General features: G+C 53.5%; 1 protein-coding gene across 6 annotated transcripts in view; it reads right to left on the bottom strand.

The window, feature by feature from the left end:
- Positions 1 to 17,026, bottom strand: part of Itpk1 (inositol-tetrakisphosphate 1-kinase) — a 155,437-nt gene that overhangs the window by 2,028 nt on the left and 136,383 nt on the right. For 4 of the 6 annotated variants that reach the window (XM_074067281.1, XM_074067283.1, XM_074067284.1 and 1 more), the window contains 5 exons: positions 16,821 to 16,861; positions 13,109 to 13,274; positions 8,191 to 8,316; positions 6,941 to 7,008; positions 4,010 to 4,172 (listed from right to left, as the gene is read on the bottom strand). In XM_074067281.1, coding sequence (XP_073923382.1) covers positions 4,010 to 4,172; positions 6,941 to 7,008; positions 8,191 to 8,316; positions 13,109 to 13,274; positions 16,821 to 16,861 — 564 coding nt within the window. The remainder of the gene's footprint in view (positions 1 to 4,009; positions 4,173 to 6,940; positions 7,009 to 8,190; positions 8,317 to 13,108; positions 13,275 to 16,820; positions 16,862 to 17,026) is intronic. The other 2 variants (XM_074067282.1, XM_020174926.2) reach the window with 1 other exon arrangement.

Below are 17,026 nucleotides of genomic sequence, written 5' to 3'. Positions count from 1 at the left end.
AACATACCATGTCCTGTTGGGCATCGCCTGTTACCTCAGTCAATCACCTGCTTATCACAGCTATGGTTTAGACAAGTGTTCCCTAGTGGCTTAGGTGTTGAAGCTTGGTCTCCCTCTATTAGGAAGTGGTGGAGCCTTTAAGAGGTGGGCCCTAGTAGAAGGTCTGGTTACTGGGTCTGTGCCCTTGGAGGAGATATTGGAACCCCAGTCCTCTTGTCTTCCTCTCTCTCTCATTCCTGACTATTAAGTGAATGGGCTTCTTCTAACCACATGCTTTCCCCATGATGTGCTGCCCCTCAAAAGCAATGGGGCCAACTGACCACAGACTGAAACCATCAAACCATGAGACAAAATAAACCTTTCCTCTTCTTAAACTGATCATCACGGGTATTTTGTTACAGTAAGCTGAAGAACACATCCACCCACATGGCAAGATGCAGTTGGAAGTGAAGTGCCAAAGTTCCTCATTCTCTAAATGAGGAACAGACTCCATGGGGCCTGGCTGAGTCTGGCCTCGGTAAACAGTGTCCATCTTGAGCCTCAGCTTCCTTGTCTGCTCACTAAGAGGATATGGTGAAGAGCCTAGGCTTCTGTGGGCATCACAAAGAGTGTCTGGAACCTAGGGAGTGCCCAACCCACAGCAGCCATGACCCAAACTGAGTCTGTGATCTCTCTCCTCGAAACACCTGCAGGGAGGCCCTCTGCTCTGAGAATTAGCACTCGGACAGACTGGCAGCACCAACCAGACCACTCCTGTGTCTGGAATATAAACCACTGGTGACCACTGGGAGAATGTTCCCCACACAGCACATGTCAGCACTGTCTTGGGAGCAACTGAGCAGGTTTCAGATTGAGGGGGAGGATTTGCTACCTCCCAATGCACTGCTTCCAAAGAAATGTGACCCAGGCTGGGGTTTCCCATCTCCTGGTCAATTTGCACCCAGCTCCAAGAACAAGCAGGGCAGGAAACCAGTCCTGAAATGGAACCACAGTGTGCCAGCTCTGGGCACTGCCCACTCCATGCAGCTGTGACCATCGCCATCGATGCTGTGCCAAGTGCCAAGAGGTCACTGAAACCCTGGCACATGCTTTGGGTGACATTCACAGCAATAAGCTGGGGCGGCAACAAGGTCAGGACAGGGGTACCATGTGACCTTCTGGAAAAGCTCTGTGGGTAGTCACGTGGGGTTAAACCACTGGGCTGTGTGTGGCCTTTGTTCACACCCCATGCACTCAGCAAACAGCCGCTAGGGTTTTGAGGAAGCCCAAGGGTGTTTTGAGGAAAACAGGTGCCCACAGTAAAATGAAAATGGCCGTAGCAGCTGGCATGTGTACTCGCGTGCTGGCACTGCACAAACACACACATCATCCTCACAACTCAGTCCCCATTGCAGAGATGAACAGAAAGGGCTGCTAACCACAACAGCAAAGACAATGATAACGTCCATACAGGTCCAGAGTGCCTGGGAAGTGCCTTCCACAGGGCTGTGGGCTTCACAGTCCCTGGCTCATTGCACCCTTGCAGCCCCATCTTACAGAGGAAGACCCTGAGGCTCAATGAGACCCGATGGTGCAAGGCTCTTAAGTGGCAGGGCAAGTGTCTGGTCTGTCTTGAATACTGTGTGGTACTGGGGGCCCCACTACAGCCGGGTACTCCCTGGTCCTGGAGTTGGGGGTAAAGGGCTGGTAGACGTGGGCTTCATGTGCCCAGACTTGTGGGTGCAGCTGTAGGGGCCTGGGTGAGATGGTGGTGCAGGGGAGGAGCACTGGGGACCCAGCCAGACTGCCAGGGAACCCAGGAGGCTGCTCCTCAGCAACCACTCTGTTTTCATCTGCAGTCAGGGCCTAGTGGCCCAGCAGACGAGGGCAGGTGTGTGCTTTCCAGAGTGAGGCGGAGACAGCTGCCTCTTCAGAGGCCTGTCAATAGGAGGCTGGAGTAGGCCAGTATCTGCGCAAAGCCATGTGCTGTCCGTGAGGGGTGGGAAATACCCGTTTGCACAGAAGTGAGCATAGGAACTAAAGCGAGGTGGCTTGAACCATCACAGACTAAAAAAGCGGGGCCAGGATTTAAACTCAGTGTTGGTGCTCTGAGAGGGAGGACACCTGGGATCAGAGTGCAGACTCTGGGCTCCTGGCTCCACCACTTAGAGACCCAGAGACCACTGACAAGTCCCTCAGCTCCTGGCCTCACGACCAGAGGCCCGCAGAGGTCACAGCAGTTCTGCCAAGCTCTCAGGGCAGGCCTGGTCCACGGTGGGGCAGTAGCACGCACAGCTCTTGCCATTTCTACTTCCTGAGCCCAGCAGTAGGCCTGACAGGGCTGCCACCACACAGCCGAGTCTCTGAGGTGGACATCTCTGGGGTGCAGTGGGCCCAGGAACCAGCCCTCGGCTTGGCCCTGAAAGGCCCTACACCAAGGCTGGCACACTGAGTTGTCTCCTGGCTACCAGGTTCCCTCCACCCACGTTCTGGGGCCAGCACAGTTCCCTGGGGCCATCCCCCAGCTCTGGGCTCCCTCAGAAGCCTCTGCAGGCTCAGCCTAGCCTCCAGCAGCTACAGATCCACCTCCATGCCCAGCCCTACTGGAGTACTGCTCCCGGAAACCTGGGAAGCCCTCATGCTGGCTCAGTGACTGTCCCCAAGCACTGCAATGGCCCTCAGCTCTCTGGCACCTGCCCACTGTACCACTCACACCTCTGCTTTCATCTTTGTTCCTCCCCCTGACACACCTACAACCTGGTAAATTCCCCCTGCATGCACCCAGAGGACTGGAGAAAGCAGGTTGACTATCCCTGTGGGTCTGACCCGTCTCAGAGTGAGAGCCCAAGTCCTCGCCAGGTCACAGTGGGCTCCTCTCTGACCCAATCCCCCTGCCCCCCATGCCCCAGCTACACCATCTTTGCAGTGGCTCCTTCCCCCCTTGCCAGGCTTTGCTTTGGTGTCACTGCCTCATAGAGCAGTCACCAGCCACCCCAGTCCTCTGCCTTCTGTCTCTTCCCAACTGTGATGTGGGCTGAAGGCAGAGCTGATCTCACTCTACACTTGGTCAGGACCAGGTCAGACCTGAGGCCGCTGGGAAATGCCAGCTGAACAGTTGGCTCTTCTGAGCCTCAGGTTCCCTGCTATAAACAGTGATGCTAACCAGAGTGGGCCCCTATGCTGAGGAGCAGAGGGAACACAGGCATCAAGTCCCCAGAGGTGCCAGGAGGCTGAGGCTGAGAGGAGGAATCACATCCTCAACACTCATTCCCCGACAAGAGAGTAAGGCTTGCTTTTCCTCCTCAGCAGGTGCTTCATAAAGGCAAACATCAAACAGAGGAGGGACTGCTGGAGCAATGGCAGCACTGGTTCCATCTACTTGGGATGACTAGAGCCCAGGAATTTGGGACCAGCCTGAAGTGGAATGCCTGAGGCCTGGTGAACACTAGTTGTAGACATGACCCCCATGGTTCCTGAGTTCCCAGATTGGGACTCAGCTGGTGGTACATTCTACAGGGCCCAGGCCTGCTGAGGACCCAAGCAGAAGGGAGCATATGGCCTGGGCCTGCCTGGCCTTGTCACCCACGTGCTTTGTGAATTTGGACAATTCTTTCCCTTCGAGGGGCCTTAGTTTCCCTACAGTACACTGTGGAGGTTGTGCCGCTTTCAAAGTTCTTGCACTCCTAAGGTCTGAAGAGATAGACTAATCCGGCTAATCAGAGCTAATGCTGATATCAAGGTAATCAGAGGTGGTGAGAGAATGGGTGCAGCAGGCCTCCTGGGCCTGACACCTTCCTGGCACTAGACACTAGCTCTCCTTCACCCCTCTCCCTGCCCCAAGGGCCTGTTCCACAGGTGTGGCTAAGGCTCTGCAAGGGAAGCACCTGCCCCAGACCCCAGAGTGACGGGGCTTTTGAGTCCTGACGGTCGAGTCAACTTGTGTACTGTCAACTGAAGACACCAGCCCACAGACAAGCGGCTACAATTCCAGGAGGCCACCAGCATAGAGGCGCCCTGCCCTGCTGCTCACCTGGGAAGGCGTTGACGTCGATGATGGCATGCTGCCCTGTCTGGTTGTTGATGATGATGTCGATCCCAAAGAGCGACACGCCCAGTGCCTGCCGCAGGGCCCGGGAGAGTTCTCGGATGACCTCGTCACTTGGCCGCTCAAACACGCCCTCGATCTTGTCCAGCTGCCAACACACATAGGAGTTAGGCCATGGGAGGAGAAGGAGGTGCCATACTATGCTACAGAGACCCCCGTGTGAGCTGCTACCCTTCAGGCCAAGAAGCAGGGCAGACCTACCACAGTAAGCACCAGGACCACCACTATCTGCCACGCATGCACTGCAGTCTGATGCTCGATACCTTACTACCCTGGTACTATATCTAGGAGGTTGGGGACAATATTGGTGTTTCACGGGGAAACAGGCTCAGAGAGGGTCAGGGCTAGTCCAGGATCACACAGCTTAAAAGCACAGGGTAGGTTTTGGACCCAGCCTCTTCAGTTTCTAAAACCTACCCCTTTTAGCAGAGAGAATATAGGGAAATACCGGTCATCCATAAAAACAGAATGAATACGCATGAACTTTGGGAGCATCACGCTAGGCAGAAGAAGCCAGTAGCAATGAGCTGTGTGTTCCATGATTCCATCTATAGAAAATATCCAGAACAGGCCAATCCATACAGATGGGAATCAGATCCAGGGTGGGAGGAATGGGAGCAAGTGCTCATGCGAGCAAGGCAAGGAGAAAGTTTTGAAGTAAGTGTGAATGCACTGATTGCCACCACATCATTTGCTTTAAAATGGTTCATTTTATGTGTGTTAATTTCATCCCAATTTTTGTTTTAAAATGAAGCTGAGTCAGCAGGGGCGGGGACAGAGCACCGGTCACCAAGATGAATGGACATCCGGGGACTTCCAGAAACGTGCTGAGCAGGGATAGACACCTGAGCACTGTCCATGCCCTACTGTTCAGGACACCCTTGCCCCCTGTGCAGAACAGGCAGGTCCCTCCTGATCTCAACCCCAGGACCCTGGTGTCTTGTTCTGGAGAAGTGTCTAGCTAAAACAGGCACTCTGCACTCAGCCTTGACTGAGGAAGCCTGGCCACAGGTCCCGTAGCTCAGAGTCCTTGGCCTGCCCATTCCCCACTGCATACTCCAGAGCTGTAATGTAACCCTCCTGGACCTTTCTCACCCAGAGAATAAGGGTGGTAAAAATATCCAAGCCCCAAGATTCAGGAATGGACTGCAGGACCTGCAGTGCTGGCTGCTCCACCATTACCACCTCATGACAACGCTGTTTACAGAAGCACTTTCTCAGCTCAGCTGTGGAATCTCAGAAATCCTCCTGAAGCCATGTGATTATCTAAAACCAAACAGCCAGCCTAGGACAAGATAAAGGCCTGGAAATCTTGCCTGTGGATTCAAGCCAAGTGAGCCACTGATGCTGCAGAGAGCAAGGAGCCGAAGGAGGAGCTGAGCAGGTGTTTTGTGGGTTGCCCTGACTGCCCTTGCCCTCATCGATGTTGATACTGAGCACTTATGGCCCATCTGGCATGGGCACTTCTCATCCTATGGACAACCCTTTGGGGCAAGATGAGGAAACTGAGGTCAGGGAGGTGATGTGACTTGCCCAAGCTTGGGTCAGAGCACAGGCAGTCAGGTCAGACAGTACTAGAGATGGAACCTGGGCCTGTACCATGAGCCACACCCCCAGCAAGAGGCGTGCTGTGAGGAGCATCTCACACTGGCTCTGAAGGATAAAAGGAGCTTGGGGTCTGCAAGTTGGGCAGAGCTAGGCCCACATGAAGGGCATCTGCTGAGAATGAGGCAGGGCTTTGAGGCCAGTGGGGTCTCTGCTCAGCATCCTGGAGAAAAGGGGCAGGAGGATGAGTAAGGCATGTTTTGGCTACCAATTCCCAGAGAATGGAGCTGAATGTCAGGCGGGCCTGTAGGTCCAGGAGGCTGATGTCTCAGGGGAAAAGGTAGCACTGATTACATGGATACCTTTGCAAAGATATCAGTGCTGGAGGATTCTGTGCGAGTAGCAGTTACGTGCTGAGCAGAAGGTGGCGATGACCACAGGCCTCGGGAGTGGAAAAAGGACCCTGCCGCATCTAGGCCGACCCTTTTCAGCTGCAGTCACCAGCCAGCAGGTGATTATCCAGGGTGACTTCTGGCGGGTCGCCCTGCTCACAACCCTCCCTGTGTCCCTCAGGTACCAGTGAACTGCCTCAGTGGCTGTTAGCAAAGCTGCTAGCCTGGTAGACTTATGAAGGAATGGCAGGCTGTGGCCCTGAGGCAATTTCTGACTACACTGGAACAGGTGTCCTGCACTCACCAGCATGGGGAAAGCCCTAAATCCCTGGGAGACTCAGCTTTGGATCCTACGGACCTGGGGTCAAATCCCTTCACCACAGTGTAAACCGCAGCCCCTGAACTTGGGAAGCTACCAAACCTCTCTGAGTTGTTCATCCTCCCCTTGTGAGGCCACTGCAAAAGACCCCTGAGCATGTGGGTGGCAGTCTGACACACAGTGACATTTACTGAACACTAGCCACTGTGTTAGGGTTGGGGTGTCACTCCAGTGTCTGCAGAAGTACACAGGAGGCTCCTAGCAAATGCTCACAGGACTCACACCAAGGAGAGAGAAGAAAAGGAGACAAGTACTGCCTCAGCCCTGTCTGAAAACTGGGGAAGGGAGAGAGTTCAGGAAGCAGGCATTCCAGAAGGCCCCCGTGCTTCCCTGCAGGACATGTGCCCTGCAGTGAGGCCCCCAGCAGGAGTGGCCCGAGGCAGGTGGAAGAAGAAGGGCTCTGGAAGGTGTCTGAGTCCTGGGGCCCTTCTTCCTAAACTGGCCTGCCAGTTTGCTAAGCTGGAGAACCCCGTGACACCCCCATTTCCAAGGTTAGGTGAGGGTAGTCTCACACAAGGTCACCTTGGAGGAGGGACATACCTCAGTGAGGACAGATGACGATTCTGGCTTTGATACATTGTGGCTGTTGAAGAAGATGGACTCTCGGTCTGAAAAAGCACAGATAGGTAGAGTGAATTAGGGCCTGGAGTCGGGGACGTGATTCTGCCAATAAACACTAGGGGGCAGCACCACCTCAGCCACAAACCAGGACTGCTTGGGGCTCTGCATCCAAGAGTCAGCACCCTGGGTTCCAGGAAGTTAGGCAGCCCCCCAGTTGTACCATGGATGGACATATGTTCAGTCAAGGCCCCATTTCAAATTCCCCTCCCATATAAAAATTGTTTACTGGGCTATCTCCATTACCACCTTATAGCACTCCACCTGGTTTCCCAAACAGCTAAGGTCTGGCCTCAAGTGTGTACAGAAATGTCACCAAAGGAGAGCTGGGAGGAAAAGGGGCCATCTGAGTGGGGCAAACTGTATGCCCAGATAGCAAAGGCTCAAGAAGTCCTGAGGAGAAGAGATCTAGCAAAAGCCATATGGTTTGGGACTTCCTTCCAACCCCCACGGACTCAGACTATCACTGACTTGTGAACCTAAAATACAAAAGGTTCTGATATTTCCCACTTTTTAAGGGGGAAAAACAGGAAATCAGAACATAGGCTTCCATAGGATCCACCTAAGAAGGCACACAGAATGTCCTATCTACCCTGAAACACCCCTCCATCTTCTCCAGACACAAGTCCCTGTTCCATGCCTGCTGCCACAACACCCCTTCCCTCCTGCCCCACTGAGGCACTGGGAGAGGCAGAAGAATTCCAGGAAGCCGAAAGTGCTAACTGGACGATGCGCTCGTTCACCCCCAAGTACAGACGTCCTTGGGGAGAAAGTCAAGGCCTCAGTGGGGAGAGGTATAGTCAGCTAATCAGTGAGAAATGCTCCCAAGCCACTTGGGAGGGCTTGAATCATAAAACCATGAGCCCCAGGTAGAGTTCTGTTAAAGGCTGTCACCTCGTGACCTCCCCTGCCTCCAAGGGCAGCACAGGACCATTCCAGTCCTTGCATGGCAGGGCATTATGTCCCCATCCCTCAGGACACAGCGACCATCCCTGGGACCCAGCCCCTATACATAAGGACAGGAAGGGCGCTGCTGAAAGCCTGTGTGCCAGGCCTGGGGTGCCTGCTCTGGCTGCCATAACCCAGCAGCTCCAGGACTCTATGGCGCCATGACAATCATGCATGAGGAAGTGATTCAGGCAGAGGCCAAGCAGGCAGGCGCTGACATGTACCTGGCATCCTTCCCGCTAGCTGGGCACAGAGGCCCCTGGCCACCCCGGTGTGCCCGACAGTCCTCCCGCCGCTCCGACCAGAGCCAGTCCAGACGGGGGGCATGAGAGATGGTCCAGGGGAGGAGCCTGGGAAAAATAAACACCCTGCGGGACTTGTGCCAGGCAGTCCCATCGATCTCTCCTCATGGGTGCGACAGCCTAGAGCCAGCCTTTAGGGTGGCAAAGCCCAACCGGCCAGAGGCTGAAGCAGGGCTTCCCCACTGGGATGGCATTCTGGCCTTCTGTATGCATTGCCCATCTTCTCCATATGCCCGGCTCAGTGGCCTTCCCACCCAGGACCCTGCAGGTCCCCAAGAGCAAAGGTCTGAGTGGCAGAGCAGGCCTGAAGGATGAGGAAGTGCCACCACAAGCAGGTGACCACAACAAAGCTCAGGGAGGCCGGGAAGCATGTAGGAGCTGTAGGGAGCACACAGGCTCTTGCTTCTTGAGGCAGATCAAATGTACAAACATCTCCAAGGGGACCCCTCCCCCCACAGTTACTAGTCTGGGGTGCTCTGGCCTGAAGGCTACTCTGGGCAGCGAGAGCAGCTTTCAGCCATTGTCTATCACCCAGGTGGAGATGGCTCAGAGAGGTCTACCCCAGGAAAGAGCCTTGGGTACCCAGCTTTAAGACACTGGGTCCTTCCCACTGATAGACCAGGCTAGGGTCTTGCTCTCTGAGCTCAGCAGAGAGGCTCCAGTTCCAGGGAGCACCCAGGATTTGGGGGTCCCAGAGAGTCCTTATTTCCAGACTAGTCCCCAGAAACACAGCATAGGTGAAGTCACCACCAACTTCCTGCAGTGATGGGGGGAGGGCAAGGAAAGGAGTAACAAGTGGTTTTGTTCTCCATCTACAGATAAAAAGATTCAAAAGAAAAGTCAATGAGCAGATGAGCTCCCACATCCTAGCAGCGCAACCCTGACTGCGGCCACACTGTCTTCAGCCTCTGTGGTCTCCTGCCTCTCCTGGGGGTGCACCTTGCAAGTGCCGCACAGTGACCAAATTGTCTTCCAGTTGTCATTGAACACCCCTCTGCAGAGGACCAGCACATGCAGCTGTCCTTACCACACAGTTCCCTTACATAGTGGTGTCCTAGAACCTACTTTTTGCCCTGGAGACCTCATTTCAGGTGACAATTGGCCCTTTGGTCATCCTAACCCCCCGCCCCCGTGTGCTGTCTCTCCCACTGGAATATACAACCTGGCTGGACCCCAGCACCCCACACAGCACAGTAGGCCCTTGGCAGGTTCAATAAAAACAGCCTCTCATGATGCTTAAGAGGCTTGGGAGTTGAGGTCAGCAAACTACAGACTGCAGGCCAGGTCACCTGCATCTGTAAATAGTTTCCTTAGGGCACAGCCCTATCCACTCATTTACATATCTCTACAGCTGCCTTTGCCCCGTGAGAGCAGCACTGAATAATGGGGATGCATTGTACTTGCTACTCAGCTTTTGCAGAAAGTCTGCTGACCCCTGTGCTGTGTGGTAAGAGGTACCACTCTATGTACTACTTAGGGAAACAGGCCCAGGAGGGAGCATGTCTTAGGCCCCTGCATAATGCTGGGAGCCTAAGGTGACGGGTCCTAGGGGTTAAGGTAAAAGATGAGAGAGAAACCCACCATGCAGAACAAGGGAGAAAGAGAGCAGCTGGGATGTGAACCACAGGCAAAGAACACAGTGCACTCCTATTCTCCTTGGAGACCAGCACAAGCCAGGCCAATGTCAGCTCGCATTGTAAGAACTTCACCTTGGTTGCTGTCTAGGCATCTGCAAGACACCATGGGCTACATAAGTCACACACCTGACTAGAGATGCTGACGTGTAAAAACAGAAATGCACCAGAGAATCAAAAGAGGATGGCGGCTGTGGTGTGCAGACAGGCCCTGGTCTCTGCCCCAGTCTGGAATGACCCTAAGCAGAACCCACTCCCAGTGTGGTCATGGGAAGCTGTGGGATCTGCCACAGAGGGCAGTGGGAGCCAGAAGGCTGGATGAGAGAGGAGAACAGAGTCCCAAGCCCACTTCTCAACTAGTCCAGAGTAAAGGGCTGTGTGGCGTCATGCCTCTGCGCTGGCAAGAACATGGACATGGACATGAAAGCGGGAACACGGCAGGCACAGAATCAGACAGATGCAGTGAAAGCTACTCGGCTCTATGGGTGTTTCTCCGCTCTGACCTGGGTCTGTGTGACACTTTGTGGCCTAGAAACAGCCACAAGGGAAGATGCATGGATGAGGACTCCTCACCCTGACTGCTCCCAGTTCTCAGCATGGGTAGGGAACTGGCTTAGCACTTTACACCCAGGAAGAAAAAGGATAAGGAGTCACAACAGCCAAAATGTAGAAGCAGCCTAGGTGCCATCAACTAATGAGCGGATCAGGAAAGTGTGGAGCGGGGCGCTGGTGGCTCACGCCTGTAATCCTACGAACCCAAGAGGCAGAGGATCGGCAGGACTGCAGTTCAAAGCCAGCCAGGACAAATGGCTCATGAGAGATTGTCTCAAAAATAACCAACACAGAAAGGGCTGGAATGCTTCAATTCGTAGAGTGCCTGCCTAGCAAGCATGAAGCTCTGAGTTCAAATCCTAGTACCACCAAAAAAAAACGTGGCATACATACAGAGGAGTATTATTCAGCCATAAAGAAGAATGGAAATACGTCATTCGCAGGAAAATGAACGGAACTAGAGACCACAGTGAAATAAACCAGACTGAGAAAGACAAATAGTGCATGTTCTCTCTCATATACAGAATCTAGTCCTTAAAAATGAATGGCAGGAATGTAAACCAGGTTCTATTTGAGGGTAGGTTCCAGCAAGAGCGAGGAGGGCAAACGAGGGGTACAGAGTGGCGAACATAAAGTACTTCACTCATATAAAGAAAATAGAATGGTAAATAAACTTGCTGAAATTGCTTTTAAAGGGGAGAGGAGATAAAGAAGCATGAGAGAGACGGTGAGTTTACTCAGGGTACACTGTATACATATATGGAAATGTCAAAATTCACAAGGAAACCCCTTTGTACAACTAATATATGCCAGTAAAAATGGAAAAAAGAAAGGAGATCTGGTGCTCAATCCTCTAGAAATGAAGTGAATTGGGTAAAATAAAAGAAAGGAGATGACATAAGATATAAGTACTCTTTGTGGGGGGGGGTACTGGGGGTGGAACGCAGGGCCTAAAACACATAACTGCACCCCCAGCCCTAACTGTTCTTAATTACTTTAATACACTTTTCATAGACTTAAAGCACGTATTTTAAAAGTCTGGAAAATAATAAAGAAGAATTTGTAAAAATGTCAGTAATTTAGAAGACTGTCTGTCTCTTGGTGATCCATATCACATTTGCCTCCCAGATCATCCCAGGGTCCCGGTGAGCTGTGCTGGAAACAGTGTTGGGATGGCGCTGCCCGAAGCCTGGCTGGGAAGGCCACTGGACTCAGGGGAAATGAAAATTGATGCCCATTTCCACAGCGTCCACTTTGTACCATGTTACTGGAAAGAAAAACGCAGCTCTAAGGAAGAATGGAGCAGATGTTTAGGCAAGTCATGAGGGTGGATGGGGACAGGCAGTCCCCGGGGTGGGAGTTTCAGGTAGAGATGGGAGTCCAGGCATGAATGCTTCCACAGATGGCATCTCCCAGCTTGCTCAACAGGCCTCCAAGGAGCCCTCCTGGAGAGCTACACTCATTCCAAAGGTGCTGCCCCTGTTGCAAAGGCTCTGGAGCTCGCCTTAGAGAGACCTTCAGCACCACTTAAACATTTTGTTTATTTTATTTTTGACAGCACTGGGGTTTGAACTCGGGGCTTTGCCAGGCAAGCACTGTATTACTTGAGCCATGCCCCCAGCGCTTTTTGGTTCAGTAATTTTCCAAATACAGTCTTGTGTTTTTGCCTGGGCCTACAGCCTCCCACACAGCTGCAATCACAGGTGCATGCCACCATGCACAGCTTATTCACTGAGATGGGATTTTGTTAACTTTTTGCCTGGGCTGGCTTTCGAATAGAGATGCTACTAATCATTCCACCTCCTGAGTAGCTGGGATTATAGCTGTGAACCACTGTACCTGGCTAAAACATGCTTTTGAATAGCCCCATTGCAGCAAATCTTTAACTGAGTGTCAGTTTTTAATGACCAAGGATAGTTGGTGGCAGGACTAGATGGAAGTGAGCAGCTGGCTGAAGGAAACCTCAGCTATTTTTTGTGAGCTTGGAAGGTCACCTCCAAGGTCCCGAAGGACAACAGCATCATGCAAATACTACCACCATGTGACTTCTGAGGGACACTTAGGATCCCCATCCATCAATTTGAAGCCTGCTCCCGGACAAGTGCTCACCCTGAGGGAGGTACAGTGTGCCACTGGGACTTGCCTGAGGTCCCCAATGGGGAGCCTTGTGGCCCAGCACCTGCTGTCTGCTAATGGAGCATGGATGCATTTTGGTGTCTGCAGAAGCCACAGCTAATATGGGTCCAATGTCCTCACTTGGAAAATGGAGCCATAGGGCAAAGGCGGCACGACACAGCACTCAGCATAACAGCCTCCTTCCTACACTGTCTCCAGGGCCCCTGGAATGCCGGCTGGCCTTGCCCACTCCAGCATATTCACGGTGGAGTCCAGGGATGGTCTTGGGAAGAGGAAGCTCTCAGGGGCTTCCTGGAGTTGACAGTGGCTTCAGTGGCTACAGTCCTGCAGAGGCCTGGTGGAATGGGTCTCTTGGTTCTCCATGGACTCTTTATCCAACTCTTTCAACCTTAGGTAACCTCTCTACCCATCCAGAAATAACGTGGGGTGGCAGGGGGTGTGATGAAGGACAGACACCTGGTGCCTGTCCAGCCTGCCCAGGAGTCTGGCACACCCATGACAGCACAAAGGGCAGTTACCTGATGTGCCCGCAGAGAAGTTCTTGAGTGAAGGCCTCTGGACCACAGTGTAGGACTCGCCCACTACGAACACCTTGTACAGCACAGCATTATGGTTGATGAAGTTCTGGACCACACAGGGTGGCTGGATGGCGTTCAGGCCCTCCTGGTTGAACACAATGGCCATCTGGGGACACAGGGGACCAAAGGCTCTGTCAGAGTCTACCACCCTCCAACCTCCAACAAAGCAGCTTGTCTGTTACCTGATCACACTTAGGCCTGGCTCTGTGGCATGGGGACTCCCCAAGAAGAGTCTCACACCAGGATGAGTGGAACAGGATGCCAGAAAACACCTGTGGATCAACTCACTGCTGGGGTGGGGAAATCCTGCAGCTACTGGGCCTGCCACATAGAGCTGAGCACACTGTGCCCTGCATTAACTTTGAGAGCATAATTCACTGTAGTCCCAGGGAGTGGGATCTCCCTTGTATTCTACTCAACACTTATGACACCCTGGAAGGGCTTCACAAAAACCAGGAAGGCAAGGCAGGAAGCAGAATGCTATGGACCAGGAGTTGGTGGCCTTATGTCAAAGTTGCCCTTGCTAAGCACTCATGACAAGCCAGAGCCAGTCACCAGCACCTTCTGTGAGTCACCTGGCATCATCATCACGATGCCTCTAAGATGGGCCTATAACCAGCCCCTCTACAAATGAGGAAACAGGCCCTGAGCAGCTCTTTCTGCTGAAAAAGGACAGCTGGGATGGGAATCGGGTCTGCCTAGCACCCAGGCATGCCCTCACATTCGGAGCCACGGGATGCTCAACGAGGAACTTGTCTCTGTGTGCCCAGTCCTCCTCTGAAGGCAAACGTGCCTGATGGAGGATGTGGTGGGGATTGGAGAAGGAAAGGAAGAGAAGTAGTTGCAGACTCTGCCTGAGGCAAGTCTGCCAGGACTTATCCTAAGGATGATGGGACGGAGGGGCTGGACCCCGCCCCCTTGAGCTAGCTGCCAGAGCCAGGTCACAGCTAATCCTTAGCCTACAGGGCCCAGGAAGCAACCACAGGCCCAGCAACCTTGGGCTGCTGAGCAGGGGTGATGGGTATGGACAGCCTGGCGCCTGCACCAGCTGCCATCCTCATGCCAACTGTCATGGAGCACCAACCTGAGTGCCTGGCACTCAGCTGGGCAGGACAGAAGCAGAAAGCCAGGCTGTATAGGAAAAACATAGTGTGTGTGTGTTGGGGTGCACTGAGGATGGTTCTTTAGCCTTCTGACAAGAACAAGTGAACCAATGTGGAGGGTGGGAAAGAGCCCAAGTACCCTGGAGACCCCCAACAGTGGCACAAGCTGCATAGCACAGGCCAGACCTCATCCCGACTAAGCCCCACTTTCCTCATCTGTAAAAAAGCAGCAACAACCATTGGGGGAAGCTTCAGGGTGCACTGAGCTGAGGGAGGGAGATGGGGAGAGAGACCGTCTGGGTTTGCTTGCTCTGATTTAAAAACAACCCTGATGCCTGGCAGCTCAAGAAACACAAAAGGACAACTGTGCCTTGGCAGATCCAGTCCTTGGTCAAGTTGAGTGAGGTTGGGAGACACAGAGGTAGGACTTGGCCAGGCTGGAATACAGCTGAGGATCCTGTCAGACACATCTACAGCCCATAACATGCACAGTACCGTCTCTGTTCTTACTGCACCCCAGAAAGCTGAAGCACTTGTTCCCCACCTGCCCATCCTGCAAAGGATACCTGTACCAGAGGGAGCGCTCCTGTGGGGCTGACAGGTGTCACTACACACACGCATGTGCTCAGGACAGGTCCCACCCTCTGCTGGCTATGGACTAGGAACACCTGGTGCTGGGAGGTAGCAGAGGGGCACACATGTGTGCAACCTGGAGTCCTCCCCTGGGAGTGCTGACCCATGTCTGAGGACTGACTCCTCATAACCCATCAGAGTCTGCTGAGAAGAGCCCACCTGATCCAGAAGCCCCACCTCGGGGAAGCTGGTTTTGTAACAGCTTATCAAACAATTCCTGTGGGCCAGGTGCCATGGTAAGCCATGCAATGATCCCTTTATCTTTCATCACAGCTGTTATATCACCATTTACAAATGTGGAGCAGGCACTCAGAGAGGTACAGAAATTTGCCTGGTAATTTGCAAAGCTGGTAATGCACAGAACCAGAGTTTCTGGGTTTTGTGCAATTCCAAGGCTGGAGCTCACCAGCCTTGTGTGATAGGAGTGGTGGCTCTTCCACCAGCAGACTCATTCTCATGTGAGCTCATCTAATCACATCAGTGCCCACACGCATACTGGCACCTTGAAACAGAGCTGCCATGTGGTGGTGACAGCGCAGGCAGGTGCTGGTAGCAGGGAGGGTTGGGTAAAGAGGCACAGGACACAGGGCTGCAGCTGCTCCTGAGCCTGCTGCTCCTGAGCCTGCTGCTCCCTCCCCAGCCTGCTCATACAATGCACGCTGGGGTGCCAGGGCAGCACAGAGCCAGGCAGCCACAGCAGAGAGGCAGTGCCCCCAGTGCACCTACGAACAAGCAATGACCTCCTTCTCACGGGCAGGGCTTGCCCTGTCACAGCCCGTCCCAGCCTGTCCCCTACGACCCTGACTGCTGTTTATAGATATTTCTCCACAAATATCTGCCAGGGACAAGAGCACAGCCTAAATCTGTTAAAGTCACGCTACGGGCTGCCATGTTTAGTCCTTGGTGGGGAAGCATGAGGCTGCCCATCAAGGGCCCCTCGCAATTGCCTCCTGCAGGCCCACAGGGGCTGTGCCAGAGGTCTGAACACAGCATTTGGGGTGGTTACTGAAGGCTGGAAGGGCAGCAGAGACCTGAGGGAGCCCCAAAGTGGATGTCTGCTCCTCTGACCCCAAAGTCCTCCTATGTGCACTGGCCTTCTGCATGTCCTACAGGGCTGTCTCCAGGACTGCCCTCCCTACCCCTGACCCCAGGGAGGGCTCAATCTGACACATCTGCTCCCCAGCACCAAGGTAGAGCTGGATAACGTTCATAAGTAGCCACATGTGTGGGCTGGTCCTCCCCATCCTCTGTGAATCAGCAGTGCTGCAGACCCTGGTGGACTTCCCTGAGTGCAGCCCAGTGCTTGCCACTGATGGACCAGAGGACAAAGCATCAGGCACAGGTTGGACTGCTGTAACTTCCATGGGCTCTGCTATGGACTATGTGTGATGGTGTGTGGCAATGAGGGTTGGTGGGACCCTCAAGTGGTATCATTACCCTTGAGAAAGCTCTCACTACCCCTCACACGCCTGTTCACACACAAAATGGTCACGTGAGGATACAGATGAGCCAACTATCTTCACAGATAGGAGAGAGTCCTCACCAGAACCTGATCCTGCTGGCACCTGTCCCGAGGCTTCCAGCTCTAGAACTGTGAGGGAATAAATGTCTGCTGGTTTAAGGGTGCAGCCTGCGGTATTTTGTCATGGCAGCCCCAGGGGACTAAGCATGGCTCCATAGGAGCAAGTGGCCTGGTACACTCTCCCAGCCCCACAGGGACAGGCAGTGGAGTGAGGCTGGAGACAGTAATACAAATGTATTATACCATGACTATAGCAGGACAGGGGTGACAGCAGGTATGGCTCTGGCTGCAGAACTCAGCCCCAGCAAAACATGATAGGCTCACAGGATAGGAAGGGCAAGGGGTGACAGGTGCAAGGACACAGGGCACCTAGACAGCCAGGTCTTCCACTCACCTCATGAGAGTTGGTACCATGAGCCACTCTGGTTTTGCAAACTGTAGGTGGGAGAGAGAAAAGCAGAGGGAAATTAGTGGGGCCATTCACCCATACAGTAGTGACCTGGCAGACCAAGCGGGAGTGGGCACCTCCAGAAAGGAACTCTCAAAACACCTCCAGCCACCCCAGAAGGGGCAGATAGGAGCTGTGGAGACAGATACTGA

The sequence above is a fragment of the Castor canadensis genome, chromosome 3 (assembly GCF_047511655.1).
Source record: "Castor canadensis chromosome 3, mCasCan1.hap1v2, whole genome shotgun sequence".
NCBI classification, from domain to species: Eukaryota; Metazoa; Chordata; class Mammalia; order Rodentia; family Castoridae; genus Castor; species Castor canadensis.
The sequence above is the reverse complement of the archived record's forward strand: the minus strand, read 5'-3'. Positions and strand labels throughout refer to the sequence as shown.